The following is a 24506-nucleotide window of genomic DNA, read 5'->3' on the forward strand; positions in this document are numbered from 1 at the left end:
GCTTCCTTTCTTAACTTTTCTTCATTCACCTATAATTTCAACTTTCAGCTCAACCCAAAAGGCTTAGCTAACAAAGCCTATGCTAACTGCCTGTACTTTACTCTTCAGTTGCCAGTGATGGTGTGTCTGACCAGTAAAGTCTGCACTGTCCAGCACAGCAGAACTAATCCCACCGCTTTGTAGCAAGACTTGTTTTGCACTCGTTCTGAGAGCAAATGCTGCCACGTCTTTTACAACTGCACCCATTTCGTATCAGCGCGTGCATCTCTGCAGTCTCCCTCAAAAGCATTATTCGTGAAATTTAAAAATTTCATGGTGTTTCTCTTTCACAACCGTTTTTTTACAAGGTAGATAGATTCTTGACTTTGTGTAGGAAGAGCTGAAACATTTATTATGAAGAAAAACGATGTGGGGAAAAAAGGGCGTATTTCATTGTCTGGCGAAGGAGCTTGCAATCTATTTTCTTTCTCTCTGTTCTCATGCTCCTACACATCAGCCTCTTTTACATTGACCTTGGGTCTCCTTTTTTTAAGCTCTCAACTAAGTTACCCCAGCAACAACACAGGAACAGGACAACTTCAAATATGACTGTGCATATGTGTTGTTGTACAGAAAGCACTCTCTGAGCTTTGTCTCTCAGGATTGCTGTTTACTGCACATGACTCATGCAGTGCTTATTTACATGTTACAGCTGCTGCTGTAGGGCTGTAAGTAAGATTTAATCTCCTTACATACCTTTCACAAATGTCTGACAAATGAAGGAACATACTGTTACTTAATTACTTTTCACTGTTTTATTGTTTACTTGTGCCAGTATCTAAGTTTAGCATTAATAATGAAGGTTAATTGGCATCAGGTGCATCTGAAGTCACAAGTGCAGTTAATTGGCTTCCCTCAAACTTGATTTTACCATCACAGTATATCAGCAAATATGTAAGCTTTTTACCTGATTTATATAATCCTTTTGGGAACTTTTAGGGCATTGAAAGAGAATAATAATGACTAATAATGGTTGTCACAGTTTATTTGAAGATTACTATTCGCTTTCTTATTAACTCTGCACCTCAAATTGATGGAGACCCAAGCAAAGTTCTGTAAATCTTCCAATTAATAAATAAATAAATAAGAAGCAAACTTGTGTATTTCTAATGCATGGTGGATCTCCTTCAGTGTGCTGTGTTTTCTTGAGATTGAGGTTCTAATTATGCCGGGTGGTGTTGGCACATGAGTTTCAAAAGATTTGATGGCATTCATAAGGTTTTTCTCTGTAAATACATATATTTTTGAAAAGTAGTTTGTAATGAATAAATAACAGAGTAATAATATTCAGCTGCCTCTCCAGTGAGTCTGTCCTCTTCTGGATGGACTCTAGAGCAGAACAATTTCAATTCAGTTTTATTTACATAGTGCCAAATCACAACAACAGTTGCCTCAAGATGCCTTATAATTTAAGGTATAGACCCTACAATAACCCAACAATCAAAATACTCCTTTTGAGCAAGCTCTTTGCGACAGTGGGATGGAAAAACTCCCTTTTAACAGGAAGAAACCTGTGGTGGAACCAGGCCGAGGGAGGAGTAGCCATCTGCTGCTGCTCCTTCCTGGTTGTCGACTTGTCATTGACAAGCTACCAGTCAACGAGAATACCCTGAGATAATGTAACTTTCTGACACTAATAATGAACATAATTACAGTAAAGAGTAATTAAAGGTAGCTTAAAGTTTTTTCAATATAACCTGAAATGACAAGCCCATAAAACACTCAGGAAGGTGTTAACTGAGTCCAGAGAGTGAGGAAGCTGATCGCCATTTTCCAATAGTAGTCATTGTAGCCCTGTGCTGGCGCCCCCTGCTGGTCATTAAAATAGGCAGGCTTAAGACACTTCTACACTTTCAGTTTTTGTGATCTAGAAACTGTTTTCATTTTTTATGCTTTCTATGGAAGTGATCTAAAATAGTGAGAACAATTACAAAGAGAGTGGCCAAATTTTAAATTTTAAATGAGTGTGTTTTTTTTTTTGTTTTGCATTTTTTCCCCCCTGTAGAAGTGTGTTCACATGCCCCACTATATTTACTCACCTTTGCCTGTGCTGTCATTTGCTGCTGAGCAGATGGTGTATAGGGAGACTTTTTAGAGCGGTTTTCCTGCCAACAGTTGCCCCCTCTGAGGTATACTCACCTCCCATGTAGTTTTATTTTAGATTTATTAAATCAGCATTTCATCTATTTTCATTAATGCTACAAGATTGCACTTGAGTTACGAGTGTTTTGGTCTCCCCTGGGTTTTCAGGTTTCATATTGTAACATCAGACTAGACACTGCCACCCATCCTTTTGTTTCACTCAAGTCCTTGTTGCCTGTTTTCCATGTAAGCCCTAAAGACAGAGTAGAAGCACGGAGAAGGGTGTTATATCCTTTGTTTTTGCAAACTAATATGCCGCTCGAGTAGTTACAGAGACGAAACGGAGTGCAGGATCATCTTTGTTTTTCCCGAACAGCAGTTTCTCTCCAAGCTGCTGGTAATGAGCTCGGCACTTCGATTACACCTTCTCAGCTGAAATGGCGCCACCAAATCTCCCATTCCGCTCTACCAACGTGTCCTCCAGCATCCCTCCCCCTCCCTCAGCCCATTCATCACACTGAAAATGGCTCTCTCACTGGCGGAGCTCATCTCCAACAGGTCGAAAGAAGATTGATTTGTTTGTGTACAGAGGGATAGTGAAAAGGAAAAGACTGAGGTGGGAGCTGAGATAGACTGATGCCAAGCTGTGTCAGACAAGCACATAGACAGCCCAGCAGTATCAGTATGTATGTGTATGTGTGCGTGTGCTCAGCTCCAGCCCCCAGATGTTTTAACTTCTTCTAGCATTTACTCAGCCTCAGCCCATGCTGTCTACCTTTCGAATGCAGCATATTTAAACTCCCCCGCACAATGTGACTAGAATAATAGCAGTGCCAGTATTTTGTCAGTTTGAGCTCAATAAAGATGTCTTGAGCCGAACATTTTGGACATGTTACCTTACGGGATGAAATGGTGACCCTTTTGAAGGTGCGTGCGTGCGTGCGTGCAGTCAAGTTTTTGGGGTAATGGCTGTCTCCTGAAGTATTCAATAAAACGCCTCGAATGTGATGCATGCTGTGAAAATGTCAGGCTGTCAAAAATATTTTTTTAGGTAAGCAGGATAGATGTTTTAATCATTTTTGTTTGGGTGAGCCACAGGGTATAGAGGTGTAAGTGGATATCTTTTGCTGTGTTGTGTTTCCACACCTCAGGAACTTTCCCTGGGGACTGAAAACCTTTGAAAGAACTCTGTGTTTCTCCACAAAAAAAGTTCTCAGGAAAGTATTTTAGCTCCCAAAACTTACAGAAACCTACTGGTGCTGTGTTGCTCTTCGTCTCTGTTCGTGTGTTTCCTTTTAGGGGTCGCCATAGCAGATCATCTGCCTCCATCTTGCCCTATACTTAGCATCCTCTTCTGTCACACTAGCCCTCTGAATGCAGTCCTTAACTGCATCCATGAACTTCCTCTTTTCTTGGTACTCGGGAAGTAGGAAGGTTGGTGGTTCACTTCCCAGCACCGCTAGTCTGCATGCCGAATTATCCCTGGACAACACACTACCCATACATAATACCCAGAGTTTCCCCTGATGCATCCATTGAAGTGTGAATGTTAAACAAAGTGTTTAGGTATAGAATGTGTGTGATTGGCTGAATTAACCTTGTAGTTAAGAAAATGTGCTCAACATGCTTTGAGTGCTGAGTTAGAGTAGAAAAGCACGATATAAGAACCATTCCACTTACCATCCTGCCTGGCAGCTCCATCTTCAGCATCCTTTCTCTGCACAAGTCCAAAGCACCTCAGCCCTGCCTCTCCTCTAACTGTGTCTCCGGACCGCTCACCCTGAGCCGTCCCGCTGATATACTCATTTCAAATCTTGTCCCGTCTGTTAACTCTCAATGAAAGCTTGAACATCTTCAGCTCCACCTCCTGTCTTTCTGTCAGTGCCACTGTCTCAAGCTGTACGTCGCAGGTCTCTCTACTATCCTTCCACACCCACCGTCACAAATCCCCCCTTGACACTTGTCTCCACCCTGTCTGCACTCTCTTCCTCACTGGTGGAGGAAGAGAGTTGTCCTTTTGCACTGGTGGTGGGTTATTTGAACATTTATAATTTGAACATTTATAATTTCACTTGTTGCCGTCACACAGACACATCTGCCTGTGCTTTTAACCCTGCAGACTGTACATACTGTAACAGTAGACGCAACTTCTGTTTCTGAAAAGTGAAACTAATGTGGACGTGCTTGGAAACTTAAGAGAGAGCCTCCATGTTTCTCTGGGTTTATACGCATGCAGGGAGCAGGTTAATAAGGATGACAGGAAAAAAAAGAAAAAACATAACTGGATATTAGTGCAGGCACACTAAGGCTCATGTAACACCTCAGTAAACACATTTGAAATGAGTTTTACAGTTTCAGTTGCTAGTTTCAGCCATTAAATAAAACACGGTGTTCGTTTTGTACATCATGGTGTATTTGGAGTCAAATAGATGATAAAGCATGGAATTAAAACCTTTGTCTTATGTTGTCTGCAGACCAAAGCAAAGTTTTAATTACATACAGTGTCTACTGCAAAGCAAAGATACTATCGGCCCAACTTCATTCACAATAGTGAGTACACATCCTCCTTCCCAGCTTCAGAGAGGAGCACAAAGTGTGAAGAAGTTGGTGCTCTAGCAATTCGACCTAGATGATTTTATCAGGGTAGTCATAAAAAATACATTGTAAGTACATCCACAACACTTACTTGATTGCAGCTTTTGTACTTTGAAAGGAAGTATATCTTTCTTTCCTATTGCATCAGATATTAATGGGTTGAAAAATGAGTGTGAGTAATGTTAGGTGAAACAGTTTAGCGTCTGGAGTAGCATGCAGTATCCTCAAAATATATCCAGCTTTTGTAAGTCAAAGTGCTCCGGTCAAGGTTTCAGAAGGGTTTTTTCACATATAGCAGACCACTGAGATCTGAAGGATGAAGAAAACCTTGGAGATTTTAGTAAAGCTCTGAATCAGCTGTTGGAAAATTTCTCATCTTGCCTCACGTGGAAATACAAGCACCCGTGTTTTAGTGATGGAAGCAATTATTGAGAAATCTTTGCTTTATAAATCTTTGATTTCACGGCTGAAAGCGGCACAGCCACTTCTGATTTCCTGTATGGCTTGTTTAATGCTGAGGTCCAATTATAATGTCTCTTTTCATTTGAGTGTTGAATTTACTGGCTGTGCCTGGATCGCCGCCAGCGAGCTCTGGCTCCTGCTGTAAACAGCCAGGTTTAAACACTCCACTCAAGCTGACATGGTTCAGTAGCTGTGTCGAGCCCTAATCGACGTGCAATCCAGTAGAGCTTGTAAACGACCCTTACTGCATCCTCCTGGTTCAGACTGAAATTCTGATATTGGCTGATTGTCGGTATTGGTTTAATATTCAAAGCGAAAAGAAGAATATTATTGGAATCTATTATGATTACATGCGATCAGCTGTTTTTTATCATCTAACTTTGTAATAATTCTGCGTTTCTGTTCAATTATTTATTTATTTTGCACAGAAAAGTTAACTTCTGTTTTTCACAACATACTAAATGACATAAAACATCACACTATTGTAGCTGTTCTCTATTGTGCCGTCGTTGTCTCCAAACAATGACAGCAGTCACTCTCAGACATGTTGGGAAAGGTGTTTAAATAACTGCCATCTGATTTATAAATGCTAACACGTTAAAATCAGTTACCAGGTGGGTCAACCTGAATCCCCCCCTGTAAGGTGTAATACTTAAAAAAAATAAATCATTGGCAGTGAGTGCTGTTACCCGCTGTCAGTGATGGGTTTTGAACCCTGCAGAGAGTGGCTAACTTGTCACTGATGAGCGAGGTTGCCAGTTCAGAGGCCACAGGGGTTGTGTTATGTGTTCCGCCAAAGATCCCCCGACACCCTCCCCCTCCTTTGCTCCATCATAATTTGCTAACTTAATCCCCCCCCTCTCAACCAACTGCAGCCTCCTCCCTTTGAAACCTGCTGTGCTGGATGTTGGAAGCGGCTCTGTCTGCCTGCACCTGTTTCGATTAGTAGCAGAGGGAACTTTATTATATACTAGATCAAATTCACATCTCAGAAAGATACAGAGCTACTTTTGTCCTGATCCATGCCAGTGTGTCATGTTTCAACATTCCCCCAAGATCTTCTAGAGCTACGTTGTGATGTGAAAAAACGGGTTCAGGGATTCAGATGAGCTGCAGAAGCTTCCATCTGAAGCAATTAGGGTCAACAGCCTGTGTTTGGAGTTGATGGGGTTTGTGGACACTTGTAAAACCACATGTAAGGTTTTCTTTTCTGCTGACCTTGCGAACCCAGACCTTGCAGTGATCTGGTAAAGCTGCAGTGGTAAGGATTGGTGGCTCTCAGTCTCCGTAGGAAATGCAGGCATTGTATTGTCTTTAGGGGGGAGCTGGTGATGGCAGACCAATTGAGATCTTTGGGGATGTGCATGCCAACATATTTACTTCTATCTCTCTGAACGTCTTGTGAGATGATTCACATTATTCCAACGATGAACAGCTGACTGTAATGTAAGACTTGCTGCAGGACCCTAGCCAAGGTTATGTGACTGGTGTCATGTAAACATGAACATGAATGCAGCTTTTGCATGCTCAGTCTTGTTGTTCACATGTCATAGAGTCACACGGTGCATTTTGATGAGATGTGCTGAATGTAAACAGAATTTTGCTTGTTTACAAGAAAACACCACGGGGCACCATTACCTCTGGATGTAAAGTCATTTTGGCGAAGAGGTTCCCGCTCCCGCCCAGTCTTTCATGTTCATTCACACAGGTGTGTAACTAGGGCTGCTCAATTAATCTAATTTTAATCACGATTACGATCTGGGCTTTCAACGATCATTAAAAATGACTGAGCCGATTATTAGCCACTCCCTCATTTATCCGCGACACCTTAAAGGCCGGTCCAAATATTGTCGGGCATAAACCATCCGTGGCGCAAAAAAGGTTGGAGACCGCTGATTAAGAGGACCCGAGGGAAGCTCGGAAAGCTAAGCAGAAGTTATTTGGAGAGGAGAGTGACTGCCGCTGGTTGAAAAGAGGTAAAAAAAACTTCAGTGGTGTTGCACACTATTTTATATTATTTTTTAAAGTCATTGTTAACCCTTTAAAGCCGGTCAGAGCAGCACGCTCCGTTTTGTGTAACTATTTTTAAATCCCTGTAGAACCTGAACCGTGTAAGCTAGCGCAATAATTTGTTTTGCATATGAAACCGGAGGAGTTGTACTTACATCTTATGCCATCAGCTTGTCCTCGGCCACGGTTTCCTTCCACATAAAGCTTTGCAAAAATTGCATAAAAAGCACTTGCAGGAACAAAAACATAATATTCCAGAAACACGCTTTGCCGATCCATCAGCTGTTCGTAACACTTCCCACAGTGAAACAGACGTCAGCGCGAACTGTCGCATGTCCGCCATTTCCTGGCCGAAACCGGAAGTGACGTCATTTTCGCGGAAATGTAGTTTTTTACTTGTAGGCCTTAAAAGCCTATACTGGTCATATTTGACTTTTCTGAATAGTTTCTGGGATGCTTAGAACTCGAATTGCACTGCTGGAAATAGTTTATTTTGATGCACCTGCTGTTTTCTTTGCAAATTTGCATCATAGGATTGTTTTTTCGTTTTTCCTGCAGTATATAAAAATTGCTGTATCTCCAAAATAAAACTATGAAGACACTCAAAATAAATTTCCTGTTGTTGTAAACTATTTTTTGCAACTTTTTTGTATTTAAAGTTTTGAGGGATAAACCTCTTAAATTTCTCCAAGTAGAAATATATGTAAACAAAACAAAAACGATTTTCAATTTTTTTGTAGTTTATTGCACTTTTTTGCAATTAATGTAGTTACTATGGACTTAATGCATACATATTATTAAAATATGGGCTATAACAGTTATTTAGCAACTTGAAATACTCCCACAAATGGCACTACAACATGTAAAAAAATAATATAAGCTCTGGTGGACTTGGTTCTATAGTAGGTCTTAAAGGGTTAAATAAATATCGTCAAATAATCGAGATCTCAATTTCAGTGAAAATAATCGTGATTATCATTTTTGCCATAATCGAGCAGCCCTATGTGTAACCCATGCGAAGTCCTCTGTTAATGTAGTTTTCCCTCTGGCTTTAATGAGGGGGTGTGTCTGATTTTGTCATTTGCATAGCGGGCCTGCAGATTTGAATATTTTGCCATTTTCCTTTTGCTCCCTCAGAAGACGAGACATTTCTGCCACCAGCTCTACCCTCCTCCCCCGCTCAAGACATGATCCGATTTGGTTTTAGAGTACCTGTCTGCATTCATTTGCATGTTAACGACCATCAAATATGTATGATACAAGCGTCATATTTATACCACGTGCACTTCCTATAGAGTAGGCTCATTACCTTGTGAAGCAGCTTGTGCATCCATTTACATATTCGTCATGGGAAATATGAGGCATCTTAGCAACCCCTTATTTGTAAAGTGGTCCAATAAGCCCAGGCTCTGGTTGGCACTAAAATGCCAAATTTAAATGGGACCTAATATATTCTTGGACTCTACTAGAGTAGCTTTGCTTGATTAACTGTTTAAATAATACTGGGCTTTGGTACTGTCCGCAGCTCCATCCACTGTCAGACGAAGCGGTTTGAGGTCCTTTCCTTTTAGCTGCTCAATCGATGTAGAAAGCCAACCTCCTTGTGGCTAGGCAAAATTGTTGGTTGGCTGGTGATTGGTCACCAAGATGTTGAGCATGCAGCACCCAAAAGCTCCTGGGCAATCACTTTCAATAGCGTGGTGACTGCACAGGTTGCGGTTCGAGATTAGGGAGGGTTTGCAAATAATCTCCATCTTATTTATAAATGCTGGCAGATTCCCAACACATTACAATCAGTCTGTGCAGTCGGTACTGATGAGTGCAACTCATCTGCAGTCTGCTTCATGGAAAAATTGGACTTGACTCAAATGGAAGTATTGTGCAAGATTTCCGAGTGCTAATGTAATTTTGTCGTTAAATTACTGTCCTGATCGCAAATGGTCACGCTGCAGTCTCCAGCCACTATATTCCCTTGTGTGACTATAGCACTAGCAAACTTTGTTCTGATTGGCTGCCCCTCACAAACAGATTTGCAGTTGGAAGTGTATGAAAAAACTATGTAGAACATTTTCCAAAACTCTAAGTGTGTGTGTCTGCCTGTATGACCGGGGGGAAAAAGAGAAAATATAATAAGTTCCTTAAACTTCTGTAAGATTATTCTTGCCCTTTGTGCAAACAGCATGTATAAAGAGATAAAATAAAAATAAAAAACATTTACATGGACGGATGAAAATGATAGAAATAACTGTGTTGTCTGTTACCTGTTGTGTGCATTTTTACTGAAACACGAGCTGAACTTAAGCAAATTCTCTGCCAGTGAGAATGAAGACACGAAGGCGGACTTTGTTCTCGTATTTATGCCGGGAGACTGATGTTCAACCACCAACTTAAAAGGGAGGACTGTTTCTGCACAGATGCTGGGCTTGCCTGCTGCTGTGTGATTTCTGATGTAATCTTCCCCACTGAGCTGGATTGATTCTGTTATTCCTTCGGTGGGTGGGCTAACAGGCCTGCCAGGCAAGTCTTTGCCGTTAATGGAGCATAGTTGTGTGGTGGAGTCGGGGAGAGCCCATAGGAGCTGTCATACTTTAGTTCAATGTAGGTTAACGCTGCTCACAGAGGCAACACAACGCCACACGGATTCTTTTGATCAGTGCCCCATGAAAGGGTTTTCATATAGGACAGTAAAACAGTTACATTACACCACATATCCAGAACTCTTGTGGTTTGGCTAAAACTTTGTGCCTCACTCATGAATTTTTCATGAATCCTTGTGTTTCTTTGTATCCTGTTAGAAACTGGCTCAGCTATTACTTCCAGTTGTATCGGTCTGGGAAACTCACTCACGCCACCTGCAGGCCAAGCTGGCAAACCGGTTCCAGGTTACAATGGTAAGAAATGACCTCTTTGTATTCAGTGTGTTACCCCCACGATTACAGCGTGAGGGATATCAGGGCAAAAGTGTGTCTTCTGATTGTAATTCCCTGTCTTACGTTTAAGCTTTTTGCGCTTCCAGTTTGCCAGCGGGGGGATAGAACCACCTCTGAATTTGAAATGCACTCTTTTCCCTTTCCTCTAGTCACAGTGATCGATGATAACATGCAGGAGGTGAAGCCAAGAAGCCTGGGAAATATTGTGGTGAGGTAAGCCAGGTGCATATGTTCACAGCAACGTGAGTGGCTTAGTTATCGCTTCATCTTTCTTTCTTCTGGGCCTCTTGGACACGGACATTAAAGATATTATATATTTGCTCTTTGTACACAAGTGAAATGTGGACTTTGAATCTTTTAGTCATTAAGGGTAATTATTCACCCCCCCCCCCCCCCCCCCCCCCCCCCGTCTGCATTAAAAACTGCCTTAACTCTTCATTCTTCATGGCATCGATTCAGTAATGTCCTGGAAACATTCCTCAGAGATTTTAGTCCATATTGGTACGATAGCATCTCACAGTTGCTGCTGATTTGTTGGCTGCACATCCATATATCCCATTCCAACAAATACTAAAAGTGCTCTATCGTACTGAGATCTGGTGACTGTGGAGGCCATTTGAGTACATTGAACTTATTGTCATGCATACAAAATCAGTTTGAGATAATTTAAGCTTTGTGATGCAGCACGTTATCCTGCATCAGCCATCAGAAAATGGTTAGACTGTGGCGATAATGGGACGGACACAGTCAGCATAAGTACTCAGGTAGGCTGTGACATTTAAATAATGCTCAAATGGTACTAAAGGGTTCAAAGTGTGCCAAGAAAAGATCCCTAACATCATTACACCATCAGCGTCGACCTGAATCATTGATACACAACAGGATGGATCCACGCTTTTGTGCTTGTTGTTTAAACTAAATTTCCACCCATCCATCCAAATGTTGCAGCAGAGCCATGTTGGCAGCAACAACCATGCCACATTCAAAGCCACTTTTCTTCACTATTTTAAGACTCTCTTTGAATTTCGGCAGATTGTGCTGACCATGTCTGCATGCCTAAATCCTCTGAGTTTCTACTATGTGATTGGCTGACTTACTGTTGTTTAAAATGTTATTAAAAATCTGTAAAATGTAAATTCTTTAGACACCATAATGGAATTTGTTTGTTACAGGATTGTTGCATAAATTTAAATGTTCTGCTTGTAGTGAATAAACCCATGCAGAGGGTTGTTTAGTTTAAAACCTGGGAAATTGGGCCATTTGCTCAAGAACTGGGTCTTTCCTGTCTCCTTTTAAACAAACGCTGAGTTTTATTGTAGGACGAGCCCTTTACTGCCCTTTAACGTTGGATACACTGACTCTCTGAGTTTAAACAATAAATCATTACTTTTAAACAAACGCTGAGTTTTATTGTAGGACGAGCCCTTTACTGCCCTTTAACGTTGGATACACTGACTCTCTGAGTTTAAACAATAAATCATTAATTTATCTAGGTCATTTATCTGTGTTGCTATATAGAAGCTTTCATGAATCGGACTTTTTCATACAATTATCTGAATTAATTTTGTACTTCTTCTTTAAGATTGCCTTTACCACCTGGGGCAGCATTGTTTTTATGGCAGAATCAAGATCTGTTCAAGAAACTCTACTTCACAAAGTTTCCAGTAAGCTGTTTCATAATTACTTTAGAAATTCTCGCTGGTCATCGAGTCATTGGGATTAATTTATATGTGACTGTCGGTATAGTGCAAAAGACTATTTCCCTTTTTTAAATAGTCAAATTAGTCACAAAAGAGCAGAATAATAAAGACAATAAAGAATTCTCCTTCAGCACCCCTGACTAATTCAGTGATTCTTGAACCTTTTCCAGGATTAATCATTTAAAAAGCTTAAAAAGATTTAAAACCTGTATTTATTTGAACAGTTTAAGCAAAACACCCACCCAAACTCCACAGTGAATTTTAGTAAAACAAAAAAGTCAGTTGTTTGTTTATTAAAACAAAACAATTGTTCCTGTATTATCCACACCCCAGCTGCAGAGGCTTTGTGGACCACAGTTTGACAAGCCGAAATAATATAGGAAGAGGTGTCCCTCTAGTGTTAGACATGTTGCATTGCAGATCAACTTTAGGTATTTGTAGCCCTTAAACATGAGTGATGTTTAAACTGTCTGGATGAATTGACTTTAAGCTGCTCTTTTAATCTGATCCAAATGTGACTTAAGGGATTCTACGACACCATGGATGCTGGTTTTATGGATGAGGAGGGCTTCCTTTACGTCATGTCCCGGTCTGATGATGTCATCAACGTGGCAGGCCACAGGCTCTCTGCTGGAGCACTGGAGGAGGTATCAGAGCAGTTACAGGTGTTGATGAAGAGGATGCGAATGTTTCTCTGAGGGTTATAATTTGTGTTTTTTTTTAACAGTCAGTGCTGCAGCACGCTGCAGTTGGAGACTGTGCTGTGGTAGGGCAAGAAGACTCTCTGAAGGGTCATGTTCCTTTGGCTCTGTGTGTGCTCAAGAATGGTGAGGAATACTCACTGGGTGTCATAATTTTGCAAGGAATTTAGGGCATAAAATAAAACTACCTGGCGGTATTAACGTTTTATGCTTTGCGCTACACGTCTCAGGTGTGCAGAAAACGGAAGAGGAGATCGTGAATGAGATTGTGAAACTTGTGAGAGACACCGTCGGTCCAGTGGCTGCCTTTAAGAAAGTGCTCTTTGTCCGCGGGTTGCCAAAGACACGTTCTGGAAAGATTCCTCGCTCCTCTTTATCCAATCTGGTCAATGGCAAGCCCTACAAGGTAAGACTCAGCTGTTAAGGACACATGTAGTGCATTATTATCATCAAACACAAGTAGATGCTGAAGATAAAATCTCTGAATGAAATTTTTTTTTGCTTTTGCAAAGGCTTTACAGCAACTCTGGAGATGGTAATGCTAATTTTGCTACTTAGAATTTGAGCGACGATGGTGCATTAGTAAACCACACACTCACTCAAAACAAAATTGTGGCTCTTTTGAGTTTTCAGTCTCAGTAGTCTCCAGGAGAGAATAACTTGAGAATATCTCCTCATATGGTGGATTTGTCAACAAAATTTTCAGCTGCACAAAACGTTTCAGTGTGACAAGGATTCCTGCATTGATTCCTCAGAAAACATTCTGTTTGTTGTTGTTTTCATGCATTGTGCCTTCACTGTGCAGGAGGAAGAACACACAGCGCCCACTCTCTCGCTGTGAAATTTCTGGACTATTACTTGTGCTATTTATCACCATCAAAGTTGTGCTTTGGACTAGAAACCTGGCAGCTTCAAGACCATTAATATCAAAATAATAATATCAAAAATGTCTTCAAAGGGGGGAAAAAACTGGGGACTAAGTGGGTGTATTGCAAAGATCAGACCAAGAAGAGAGCGTGCATCTGAAAAAGGTAGAAAAAAGAACACAAGGGTAACAGCAAAAGACCCGCAGGAATCTTTAACTTGCTAAAAATACTCATTAATGTGCCCATCATAAGGAAATGTCTACTGACTTATCAAAATAAAAGCAAAAACTCCAAAAATAAATATATTAAAAGAAAAAAGAATAAATGAACCACTTAAAAGGTAGTTTCAAAATTCTTATACGTTTTTTTTTCCATGTGTTAAGGTTCAAAATACAATGTAAGGTCAAAAACTTCAATTTATATTTAATGCAAAGCTGGTTATATACTTCTAATGAACTAATAATGCCATATTAAAATAATGAATGAAAATGAGAAAAACATCCCCTCCTTATTTTACAATTCCCTCTGTTGACCTCTGGAGAATCCAGAGGTCAGTTGTTTCCCCCCTTGGCCTACACATTCAGTTCTACATGCATCATTGGCATCATGGACATTGGAGTAAGGACTCCAGGGTCCACTGCCCTCACAGACATACCTTTTAAACATTCTTCTGGCACAAGGGATGAGACAACAACAACAAATAACCATAATACCCACCACAACAGACAAAGAAAACATGACCGAAGCGATAACCCCCTTCCACCGTCCGAACACTGAGGTCAGCCAGCCTTCCAACGGACTATCAACACCGGAGTGATCATGCATAGTTTCAGAAAGGCTCTTTAGGCCCTCCAGAGCCTTGGTTACCGACACATTTGGAGCAGTCTTGTTTGGAATAAAATTACAACACTGATCGGCCAATATAGAACAAACGCCCCCTTTTTTCCGCTAACAACATCAAGGGCCATTCTATTCTGCACTCCCATTAACGAGGTCGGACCCACCTGCTCCGCCAACCCCTCCATGCCGTCTCTGGTGAGGTTAGAGAGCCTCAGTACATTATAGTGAACATAATTGATCCTATCTACGTTCTTGCGTTCTTAACCCTTTTGGATCAACCCCCGCTATTTCCACCCCCAGAACCAAATACATAGATTGTTTGCGATGCCAATTCCCCAATGATAAGGTTAACGCGTTTCCAGAGGGGCTAAAATCCCTCTGTAGTTTAAGCTCGTTTTCTGATCCTAGTTCTAACGGTTCCCAATTTTGCCCAGTGTAACCCCTTACCTGGTCCCAATTACGGCACCAGCTGTCATATGGACGATTTCCCCTCTCGCAGTGCGTACTCACTGAATAATCCCAACAGAGCCACACATTATATCCCCTCCAGGCACTGCCGACGTCCCTACAATTAACAACATCACACAGATCAAACATAAAAGAAATTGTGGGGCCAATAACATAATCTAATTCTAAACCACCATATGTGCTGAGACACTCATCCTTTTTACCAGAGACCTCGCGCTTCACTCTTGCCCGCAGCTTTAAATCACTATAGATCACGCGTGATGTAATTGGTGTATCAAACAACGCCGGACTGGCATGGCCTCCGTGCTCAGACTGGTTTCCCGGGTCGGTCTGCAACAAACAAATCAAAAAACAAATAGCCATGATTAGCAACATAATTGACATCAAACTCATAATAATTTTTAACATTGTGATGGCTTTTGAAACTCTTCTTTCATCACCAGTGTCTAATTGTTGTGATGGCATGGTGGTATGTGAATGTTATGGTGTAGTAAAAAGTTCAAAGCCCTTTATCAGAGCCTCTCTCTTGTTCTAGGTGTTCAGTGTGGTACCGCTCCTTTTCGTTGGCGCGGCGATCTCCTCCTAGGCTGCTCTTCTTTCTTCGACCTTCCGGGTAGACCACCGGTCGGCCCGTTGCACAGGTGTGAGGGTTTATTCTGCCTCTCAATTTCACCTGTGTTGGGTGGAGATTGATCCTTCCCCACCAAGCCCACTGCGTCCAGTGATACCAGGTGTCGCCTTTCCCCTTCAGTTGGACTGCTGTCGCCGTCCGAGCCGATACCTCGTATGGACCAATCCAGCGGGGTTCCTTCCACTTGCGTTTGATGACTCTCAGCCACACTGTTTTCGCGTCCGGGACCTCTCCTTCTCCTGTGGGCCCTTCACCAGCCGCCTGTTTTGTGAAACTGGACACAAGCGCCTTTAACTCGTTCCAGTAGTCTGCGTGGGACCGGTTCCCCTTTTTGTCCCGTTCAACCGAGCCCACCGTCCAAGGTGCCGGAAACTGTCTCCCTGTTTGCAGCTCAGGATGCCACCAATGACACAAGTTTCTCTCCATCTGGGCTATCCCCACGTGGGCGAGTCCGTGGGCTTCATCCACCTTCTGTTCTGCCATTTTGGCTGTCAGCACGGGGCGCCCGTCTGGCCCCCTCCACAAATTTCCATCCTGCCAGGCTCCTTTGTTTTTCCACACCCCCTTTTCCTCTGGGGATGCCTCCTCCTGGGCCTGTTTGACTTCCTCAATCAGGTCAACAGATATCTCCTCTTCTGGAGTTACCTGTATCATTTGTCTCCGTCCTTTGTAGCCTGCGGCCTCCTTCGCGGCTTCGTCTGCTCTCTGGTTTCCTTTTTCCACCATGCTGGTTCCTTGGGAGTGAGCTTTGCATTTTATAATACTCACCTCCTCTGGGTCAGCCAAGGCTTTTTCCAGTTCCTCCATTTCATGTTTGTGGGAAATAGGTGCATTGGTTTCTGTTCTGAATCCTGCTCTTTTCCACTGAGGCAGCTCCACTTGCGCTGCTCCAAACGCATATGCCGAATCGGTGTAGATGTTCACTCTCCTGTTCTTGGCTAGTCTCAAAGCTCGAGCTAGGGCTATCACTTCAGCTCTCTGGGCCGACTGCTTTCCCTCAATCCTTCCTGACTCTCTGACCTGATAATCTCCTTCTACTCTGCAAACCACCGCACACCCTGCTTTCAGTCCTCCTTCGTCTCGGTGGCAACATCCATCGGTGAACCAGTCCTCAGCTCCCGGTATGGGTTCGGCCTTCAGGTCCTCTCTAATCTTTTCCTCAATCTGTGCTCTTTTGGCGCAGTCATCAAATTTGGGGCCTCTAAGACTTTGCTCAGTCTCTGTTGTGCCCGTGGTGACATACAAAATGCTTGTGAATTCACGTATGCCACTATGCTATGTGTAGTAAGTATTTTTAGTGGGTGTTCTCTCACTACATGTGCTGTTTTTTTGGATAATTCTAGCGACCCCTGCTGCATGTTGTGTGCATGTAGGATGCTTTGCTTCTGTTGGATGTAGTTTTACACTTACATACATGAGCACATCTCTACCCCCCCCCCCCCCCCTTTTTTCTGAAACAACACTCCATTCACAATTGAGTTTGTTTCAGAAACATCCAATTAGAATGGCTCATCATAGTTGGGTGTGACTAAATCTTAGGCCCTTTATAAATCCTGTTTTACCCTAATAAATGCGACTTCAGCTTCAGGCGTCCAAGGCAGCTCAGCCTTAAGGTGTCGAACGCCAACTTGCTTCATTAGGCCCCTTAAAGGGGCAGTTTTACCTGCATAATCCAGAATGAACTGCCTGCTGTAGCCTGTTAAACCAAGAAAAGAAAGCATTTCTCTCACAGTTCGCGGTTTTGGGTGTGTCAGAATTTGGTCTCTGTGTGTGTTCATCAAACCCACTGATTTGTGTGCGATTACCCGGCCCAAAAAGGTCACTTCAGGGCGAACTAACTGCAGCTTGTCTTTACTTACTTCAAAGCCGCATTCCGCCAACCTATTCAACACAACGAACGACGCCGCTGTACAATCCGCTGCTGACGGGGCTGCAATGAGAAGATCATCAACATATTGTATTAATGTACAATCATCAGGCAAATGACATGACGACAGGGCTTCTTTAAGCACCTTAATGAAAATGCCTGGAGAAAGTGCAAAGCCTTGTGGCAACCGTGTGTCTCCGAGTTGTTGGCCTCTGTATGTGAATGAAAAAATGTCTCTGAATGACTCATGCAGAGGAAGACAAAAGAATGCATTTGCCAGGTCAATGCACGTGAACCACTTTTGGCCACATGTGATAGCTGATAAAGCTGTGTACGGATTTGGTACTGGTGCAGTGGTAGAGAGTAATATTTCATTAATGGCTCTCAAATCATGTGTCATGCGGTATTTTCCTGTTCCATGTTTCTCCACTGGTAGAATTGGTGTGTTCCACAGTGAGTGAGAGGGCTCTAACACCCCGGCCCTTAACAGGCCTTCTATTGTTTCTGTAATTCCTTCCTCTGCTTCAGGTTTGTGTTTATACTGTGGTCTATTGATTGGTGTGTTTGATTTCAGCTGGAACAAGACAGGAGGACACTTAGCTAGGCCAACATCCGTGGGCCCTTTTGACCATAGACTGTCAGGCAGATTCGACAATCTAGCAACTGCATCAGAATGATCTACTCTCTCCTCACCATGTGTTTTTGAAATTTCTTTATGTTCCAAGATCACTGTGTCATCACAGGCACAAGTTATGCGATAGGTTTTACAATTTGGAGCATAAGATAAGTTAGGAATTTGGGTTCTTTGCCACCCTGTGTCGTCCAGTGCTCGCCTGACCATTGGACCCAGATCACCTGCACCATGACCTTGGTGGACCGCCAATGTAATGTGAGGGGTTGAATTTTCTTCCACATTGTACCAAGGCAGTTGTTCATCAGTTAATTTCACAGCCGCGGCTACACCTTCTGGTCCGATGTAGATGTCATGTGTTTGCACATTCCACGTCTGATCCTCAAGATCAGACTGAAATAATTCACGATAGGTGTCGTCACTATCTTTATCATAAAACAAAGACACGTGGTAAGGTTCGCGCGGAGGGAGGTAAACTGCCAAGCTCATTATCCAGGGTCTCCACAGCTGAAATTGCCTCAGAACATCCTCTTTCACTAGTCTCCCCCAGTAGATGTCGGCTTTTGCTCTTTCACAGTCTTGAAGCAGATATTGAGTCTTTGAATTTGTTCCCAGGCACGGAAAATGCTGGCCCCCTGGCACAGTCACAGATAATCCATCTGCTGAACATGTGATTGTGGCGCCCAACTTCACGAGCAGGTCCCTGCCCATGAGATTTACTGGCGCTTGCGATGACACCACATAGTTGTGTTTCAAAGTCTGCTTGCCCAGCTTTGTCAAAGCTGGGTCAGTCACTGGCAGAGTTGTTGGGATCCCGGAAATACACACCACGTTCGCTGTGTGGCAGGACAACTTTGCACTGTCTGGTGCTGCTCTCAAGGTTGAATAGGTTGCGCCAGTGTCCGCTAAGAAGGGTAATTCTGTCCCTTCCACAGTCATTAACAGCATGGGATCTGCCATTTCCATGCTGTTTTGTCCCTCCGGGTCCCTTCAGTACTGGTCCTCCCTCCAGTCAGCCACCGGATACTGCGCGGCTGGTGCTGCACTCGGGTTTGGGGCCTGATATGCTCCCCTATAGCCATCTCTTGCTCTCGGAGCTCCACGTGCCTGGGATTGGTAGCCTCTTCTTTGATTGTTCTGACGACGTTCTGGGCAATATTTGCTCCAATGACCCTCTGCTCCACAATTCCAACAGACATTCCAAGGCACACTGCTGAGATTCCCCGTGTCACGAGCTCTTAGTACTCCCTCCGCTGAGCCACCACGCCCTCTGTACGATCCACCGGTTCCCCAATTCCCTGTGGGTTGGTTCTGCCTTGGTGCATTGGCGGGCCATCCGTCATTAGTGCAGGGACCCGGGCCACTATCTGGCCATTCAGGCCCAGGACCAGGCTGGGTCGCAACTATCATCATTTTTTCTGTTTTTTCTTTTTCCTCTTTTTTCTTTTCGCAGGCTTTGTTTCTGGCCTCCGCCAACTGTAGTTTGAGTAGAGACGCTTGTGCCTCCTCCAACTCTTTTTTCTGCTTGTTCGCCCTGTCCTGCTCCAGCTGTAAACGATGTGAGACGTGTCTTTCCCACTGCACCGAATCTGCTACGGCAAAATCTGGGTTTTTCTGTAGATCTTCTATGACCTGATTTGGCAGCCCTGCCAGCACCGCTGAGCGAAACCACGCCCGATGCTCACCTTCCCTACCCGGATGGGTACCTGTTTCTAACAACCACTGATCTCTGGCTTTTTCTAAAAACTCTCTAGGTGTGTTTTGGGGGTCCCAAGTTATTTTAGGTATGGCTCCTGTGTTAGGGGTTGGGTACTTTTCACGGACTGCGTCAGACAAAGCACATTGCACTTCATGATAAGGCAAATCATTTGCATAGCGAGTTGTGCGAGCTATGGCCTCTACATCTGCTAGCCCACCACCGAGCATACACCGCGCAGAAATGGCGCGAAAATCACCAATCGCAAGCTCTTCTCCTTCTGTTAGCCTGCCTAATTCACGCAACCACCTTGCTCCTCCTCCAGTTATAGGTGGAAGCTGTTTAACCAATGCCTCCAAATCTCTTACTTTGTATGCGCGGTACACTGGTTCATTTTTTGCACCAGCCACTAAAGGCAAATTATAATGAGTGCCCGCAGCTTTTTCTGCTTTGGTCACAGTTTTACACTGTCCCAATTTTCCCTTGCCTTTTAAACTCTTAAAAATAGGCCTCCTCTGTCCCTGCTCTTTTTTCACCTGTCTCGACCTAAGATTCCTGGCTATACTTGGTTCTGACGCGACTCCTCCTCTGTCGTTATCTTCCTCCTCTGAGGTAGATGAATCATTGTCGCTCTCCTCTTCTGCCATGCTTTTGGTCATTTTGTCCTTTACGGTCTTCAGCGTATTTAATACTTCCAATAGCCCTTGCGGGTCTTCAAGCATTCGTCCGAATACTTCTCCTGCCCATGTGTCTGACTTGGCCATTGCTTTGGAGTGTTTTGACCTGCTGGTATGGGCCTGCTCTTCTCTTGCTGGTGTTGGAAGCTCGATGAAAGCCGGTTGTGCTATCCTTTCCACCGGTGAAATCATTTCCTCGTTTGTTGGGGTCCGATCCGCTTCTCCAGTATGGTCTGGCAGGCTCTCTCTTGATGCTTCGGCTTCTGGCCTGTCTCCTCTCTCATGTGAACAGGAAGGCGAAGTCAAGCCTTCATCTGCGGCTAATGTTATCACTTTCCCTCCCCCACTCAGGGACTGACATTTAACTGTCATAGGCCCTTCGTTATGAAACACCAGTGGTGCCCTGGTGTATTCAACATCAGCTACTCCTCCTACAACCGCTGCCGTCTGTCCATCTGGGCCCTGAACTTGTCCTCCCCTTAGGGTCATTACAGGCATGACATGTTGTCGTCCTACAGCATTAGATGTTAATGTGGCCCAAGGAAGAATCTCTGCTGTGTGATACTTGTTAGCATCTCCTGGTTTTGGAATCCAGTTCTTCATTTGGTCTTCCAGCTTCTTATTTTGCTTTTTCAGTTGTTTCAAAGCCTCCACTATGCTTTCCATATCTTCTGTTTCAGCTGTGTCATCCTCCTCCATCCAGGAAGATGCTCCGTTCCACAAGAACATCCACTTGCAACACTTTGCATGTGTTTGCTGTAGTTTCTTGATTTGTTGGTTAATTCTCCAGTTAATTGAACGTTTCTCTGCCTCGGTTTGCAGTTGTTCCAGTTGCTGCTCACATCTCTCTCTTTCTATTTTGAGCACAAGACTTAGGGCTATTTTGTCATCCAGCCCTCTCTGTTGGGAAGCAATAAGCTTGCTTAGCTCAGCTTCCATTGCTTTGCATTCCTTCTCAGCTAATTTTGATGATCCAGGAGAAGCTAAACGAATGGCTCTTTTTAACTGTTCCTGCTGCTCCTTCAGAGGCTTATAGCCTCTGTGCCCAGTAGGTGTCATGCTCGGGCCGTCAGCCATTATCCTAGAACACAGGCTTACCTCCCTTTTTGTGACGTTATACGGCTCCTCCCTTTGGGTCAGCCCGCAGCGTCTGCCTGTTAAGTTTCACAATTACTTTCACTCCTCCAAGGGTCACTGTCTCCTTGTGATCTGCTTGGTAAGACACACAGCCAACGCAGTGTGTCAAGACTTAACCAAGCCTCTTTCAATATTCACTTATAATGACCACTTTTCACTCTGTAATATAAATGTTATAATATCATACACACTACATATTGACCTCGGGGCACAAAACAATAACACAGCTCGAATTCATTCACACAGCCTTAAATTTTTCTCAGAAAATTGCCCCAAAGCAATATCATGTTTGCTCACAAAGTGACAAATTCACCGTGTTCTATCGTAGCATAGGCAAAATGAGCCGCGTCTGTAGGCACCCAATTTGGATCATTTTCATTCTCAGTTATCTCCTTTAAGCCTCGAAATAGGAGAAGACAACGTTGCACATAGGTATTTAATTCATGCACCTCAATCTCAGACCACACTGTCATCTCATAAGGTGCATCACCTTCATGTGCGACAACGTGACACTCACAGCTGACCCCCAGCAAACCCTCCATTTCAGTAATTTTTATACAACAAGTGACAGAATGCAGCGCTGCCATGTTTGCTTATATTTTATATAAATAGCAAATTATCTGTGTTAAATGGGACTGTTTAATGCATGGGACACAATATAATCATTTATTGTTGAAGGGACAAATGTCAAAGGGGTTCTAACAGGTCCACTTTATTGCGTGCTCATAAATTTTGTTATCTGGGTCACTCACTCAATATGCTTTATTGTTTGAAGTTATTAATTATGTCACGCTTATTAGTGGCTCATATTTATTTACGGCCTATGTTTGAACTTGACTACAAAGGCAGAGCATCATTTCATCCTTTCAGGGTGAAACACTCCACTTTCTCTGTGTCATGGCAGCTCAGAAAACTTCATGAACTTTACTTAAGATAAGATAAGATAACCTTTATTAGTCCCACACGTGGGAAATTTGTTTTGTCATGCTTGCTACTTGCTCAAAATATAGCTTAAAATCAGTTATGCTATCAGTATAAAATGTTTAGGATTTAATTAAATTATTTTCAACTGACTTACAGCAACTTACTCTGATCTAGGAACACTCTCTTATCCTCCTCAAAAACTGAAGTTACTCAGTCTTAAATGCTTTTTATATTACATAAATCAACTGTAATTAACTAATAACCTTCTAGTGATTCAGACTTGGTTTAAAACATTCAAAAGCCTTCTAGGGACCTATTCTAATCATAACCTATGTGTGTGTAAGCTTGTTTGCATTTAGCCCTCTGCACTCAAGGCATTTACTACACTTTATCAGTCCGGACAGTCACGCCGAACGAAGCTTCTGACCTTCAAAAGGCCGAGTGCCAACTCATTATAAGCACATTTGCAAGGTGTGTCTGAAAATTATTTAAACCACTCTTTTTAAATCAAAAACTATTTACATTGTTATAACATCAAAGCCAGCAGCTTATTTACAAGCTTTCAGCAATAAAAAGCCTTCTGCTTATAAGGCTCACACACTCTGGGCAGGAAGTGAAGAAGCTCCGTTCTCCTTCCTGCCACCAGCTCATTTGCATGTTCACACACCGTCTAAAAATAGCTCGCAGCGCTGCAGTGCGCTCTCGTCACACACAGGGTCACACAAAGCTCAGACAAAATTCTATTATTTTATATTACAAAAGACGTCTTATATTTACAATCACTGACAGGCCTGACAGATTCAGCACCTAACAAATTTCGACAAATTTAATATAACGGGTCTCACCGAAGAAAGATAACTTTTTTACGACCAATTGAACAGTATCTGTTACTTCTGGAACAGTTTCTGACCTAATTTCTAAAGAGCACCTACACAATTTCGACAAATTTAACCATAACGGGTCCAACCGAAGAAAGGTAACTTTTTTGTAATCAATTAAACAGTATCTGTTACTTCTGGAACAGTTTCTGACCTAATTTCTAAAATCCCTAACTCAATTTAACAGTATCCAAAAAAGCACATGACACCGTTTAAAACGGTGAGGAGACTAACTCCTAGCTTGATTCCGGGATGCCCTGTACCCCACAGTTAAGCCAAACTGAACTAACCCTGTTCGCCGACAGGTCAAGACCGCGCGTCCACGGTCAGGAGGGAGCGTAACCTCCGGGCTATGCGCTTCTTAGCAACTTCTGGTGCCGTCCTATAATAATTTGTAACAATTTGAAACAACAGTCAACACCCTAAAACAAGAGTCTGACTAAGGCAAGTGCCACCTAGAGGTCAATGGAGCCAACCCTCACTTATAATCACACAGGACCACACTTATAACCAATTTGGACTTTAACCAACAACATGACCAATTCCCTACCAAACTACCTGAGCCTTTAACTCAATATCCAGGGACTCAAACCCAACATTATTACGTTCATATTTCTTCAACTTCATTAAATACTCTTAAGCAACTTTAACTGCATAACACACGGTGATTCTCATCAAAATCAAAACAGACACCCACCAGCAACGTCAGTGAGTAGACTTTTAATTTAATGCAGCCCAATTTGGCACAATTTGGGAATCAACTCAACAGGCAGTGCCTTACCTTTTAGATGCACCCGGGAAGCTCACTCACTCACATCAGATCCCTGGTCCGTGCCTGTCCGCTCGACCACCTCAGACTGTCCACACCTCGCACATCCACCCCAATATCACAGGACGAGCCCCCAAAATGTTAAGGTTCAAAATATTGGGGATGGACACCAGAGGAAAAAACCCATAATAACAACACTGGTCCGGTCGGGTTGAGTCAAACGATGATTTAATGATCACACACGTGGGAGATGGACACTGTATGCAGACGGTCTCAGATCTCGTCTCAAAAAACACATCACCATAGTTTTATGAAATCAGGGTATTAGAACGCCCCTTCATGCGTAGTGACAGGTGCAATACAATCAATGTTGACAATTTTATTTAACACAAAGAATAACATTGTCTCCTTCCCGAGGGCAGACGCTGACTGCCCCCGTCTCCTGGAACCGTCTGTACCCTGCTAAGACACAACATGGCAGCTACAAGGACTCTTTCATTTACTCAGACCATCAGTGTGTATTGCTCTAAATCAAGTATATAATATTAAATGAATATTGCTGGATCAGCTACTTCTACTTAAAACATATTAAAACATGACTAA

General features: G+C 42.9%; 1 protein-coding gene across 1 annotated transcript in view; it reads left to right on the top strand.

Annotated features, from left to right (window-relative positions):
* Positions 1–24506, top strand: part of acss3 (acyl-CoA synthetase short chain family member 3) — a 68302-nt gene that overhangs the window by 41071 nt on the left and 2725 nt on the right. Inside the window, exons 10-15 of the mRNA XM_085386156.1 lie at positions 9984–10079; positions 10268–10331; positions 11701–11782; positions 12343–12465; positions 12546–12645; positions 12750–12925. Of these exons, the coding sequence (XP_085242282.1) occupies positions 9984–10079; positions 10268–10331; positions 11701–11782; positions 12343–12465; positions 12546–12645; positions 12750–12925 (641 nt within the window). The remainder of the gene's footprint in view (positions 1–9983; positions 10080–10267; positions 10332–11700; positions 11783–12342; positions 12466–12545; positions 12646–12749; positions 12926–24506) is intronic.

This window comes from Rhamphochromis longiceps, linkage group LG17 (genome assembly GCF_057381845.1).
Source record: "Rhamphochromis longiceps isolate RC_006_pf linkage group LG17, R_longiceps_female_GT1.1, whole genome shotgun sequence".
NCBI lineage: Eukaryota > Metazoa > Chordata > Actinopteri > Cichliformes > Cichlidae > Rhamphochromis > Rhamphochromis longiceps.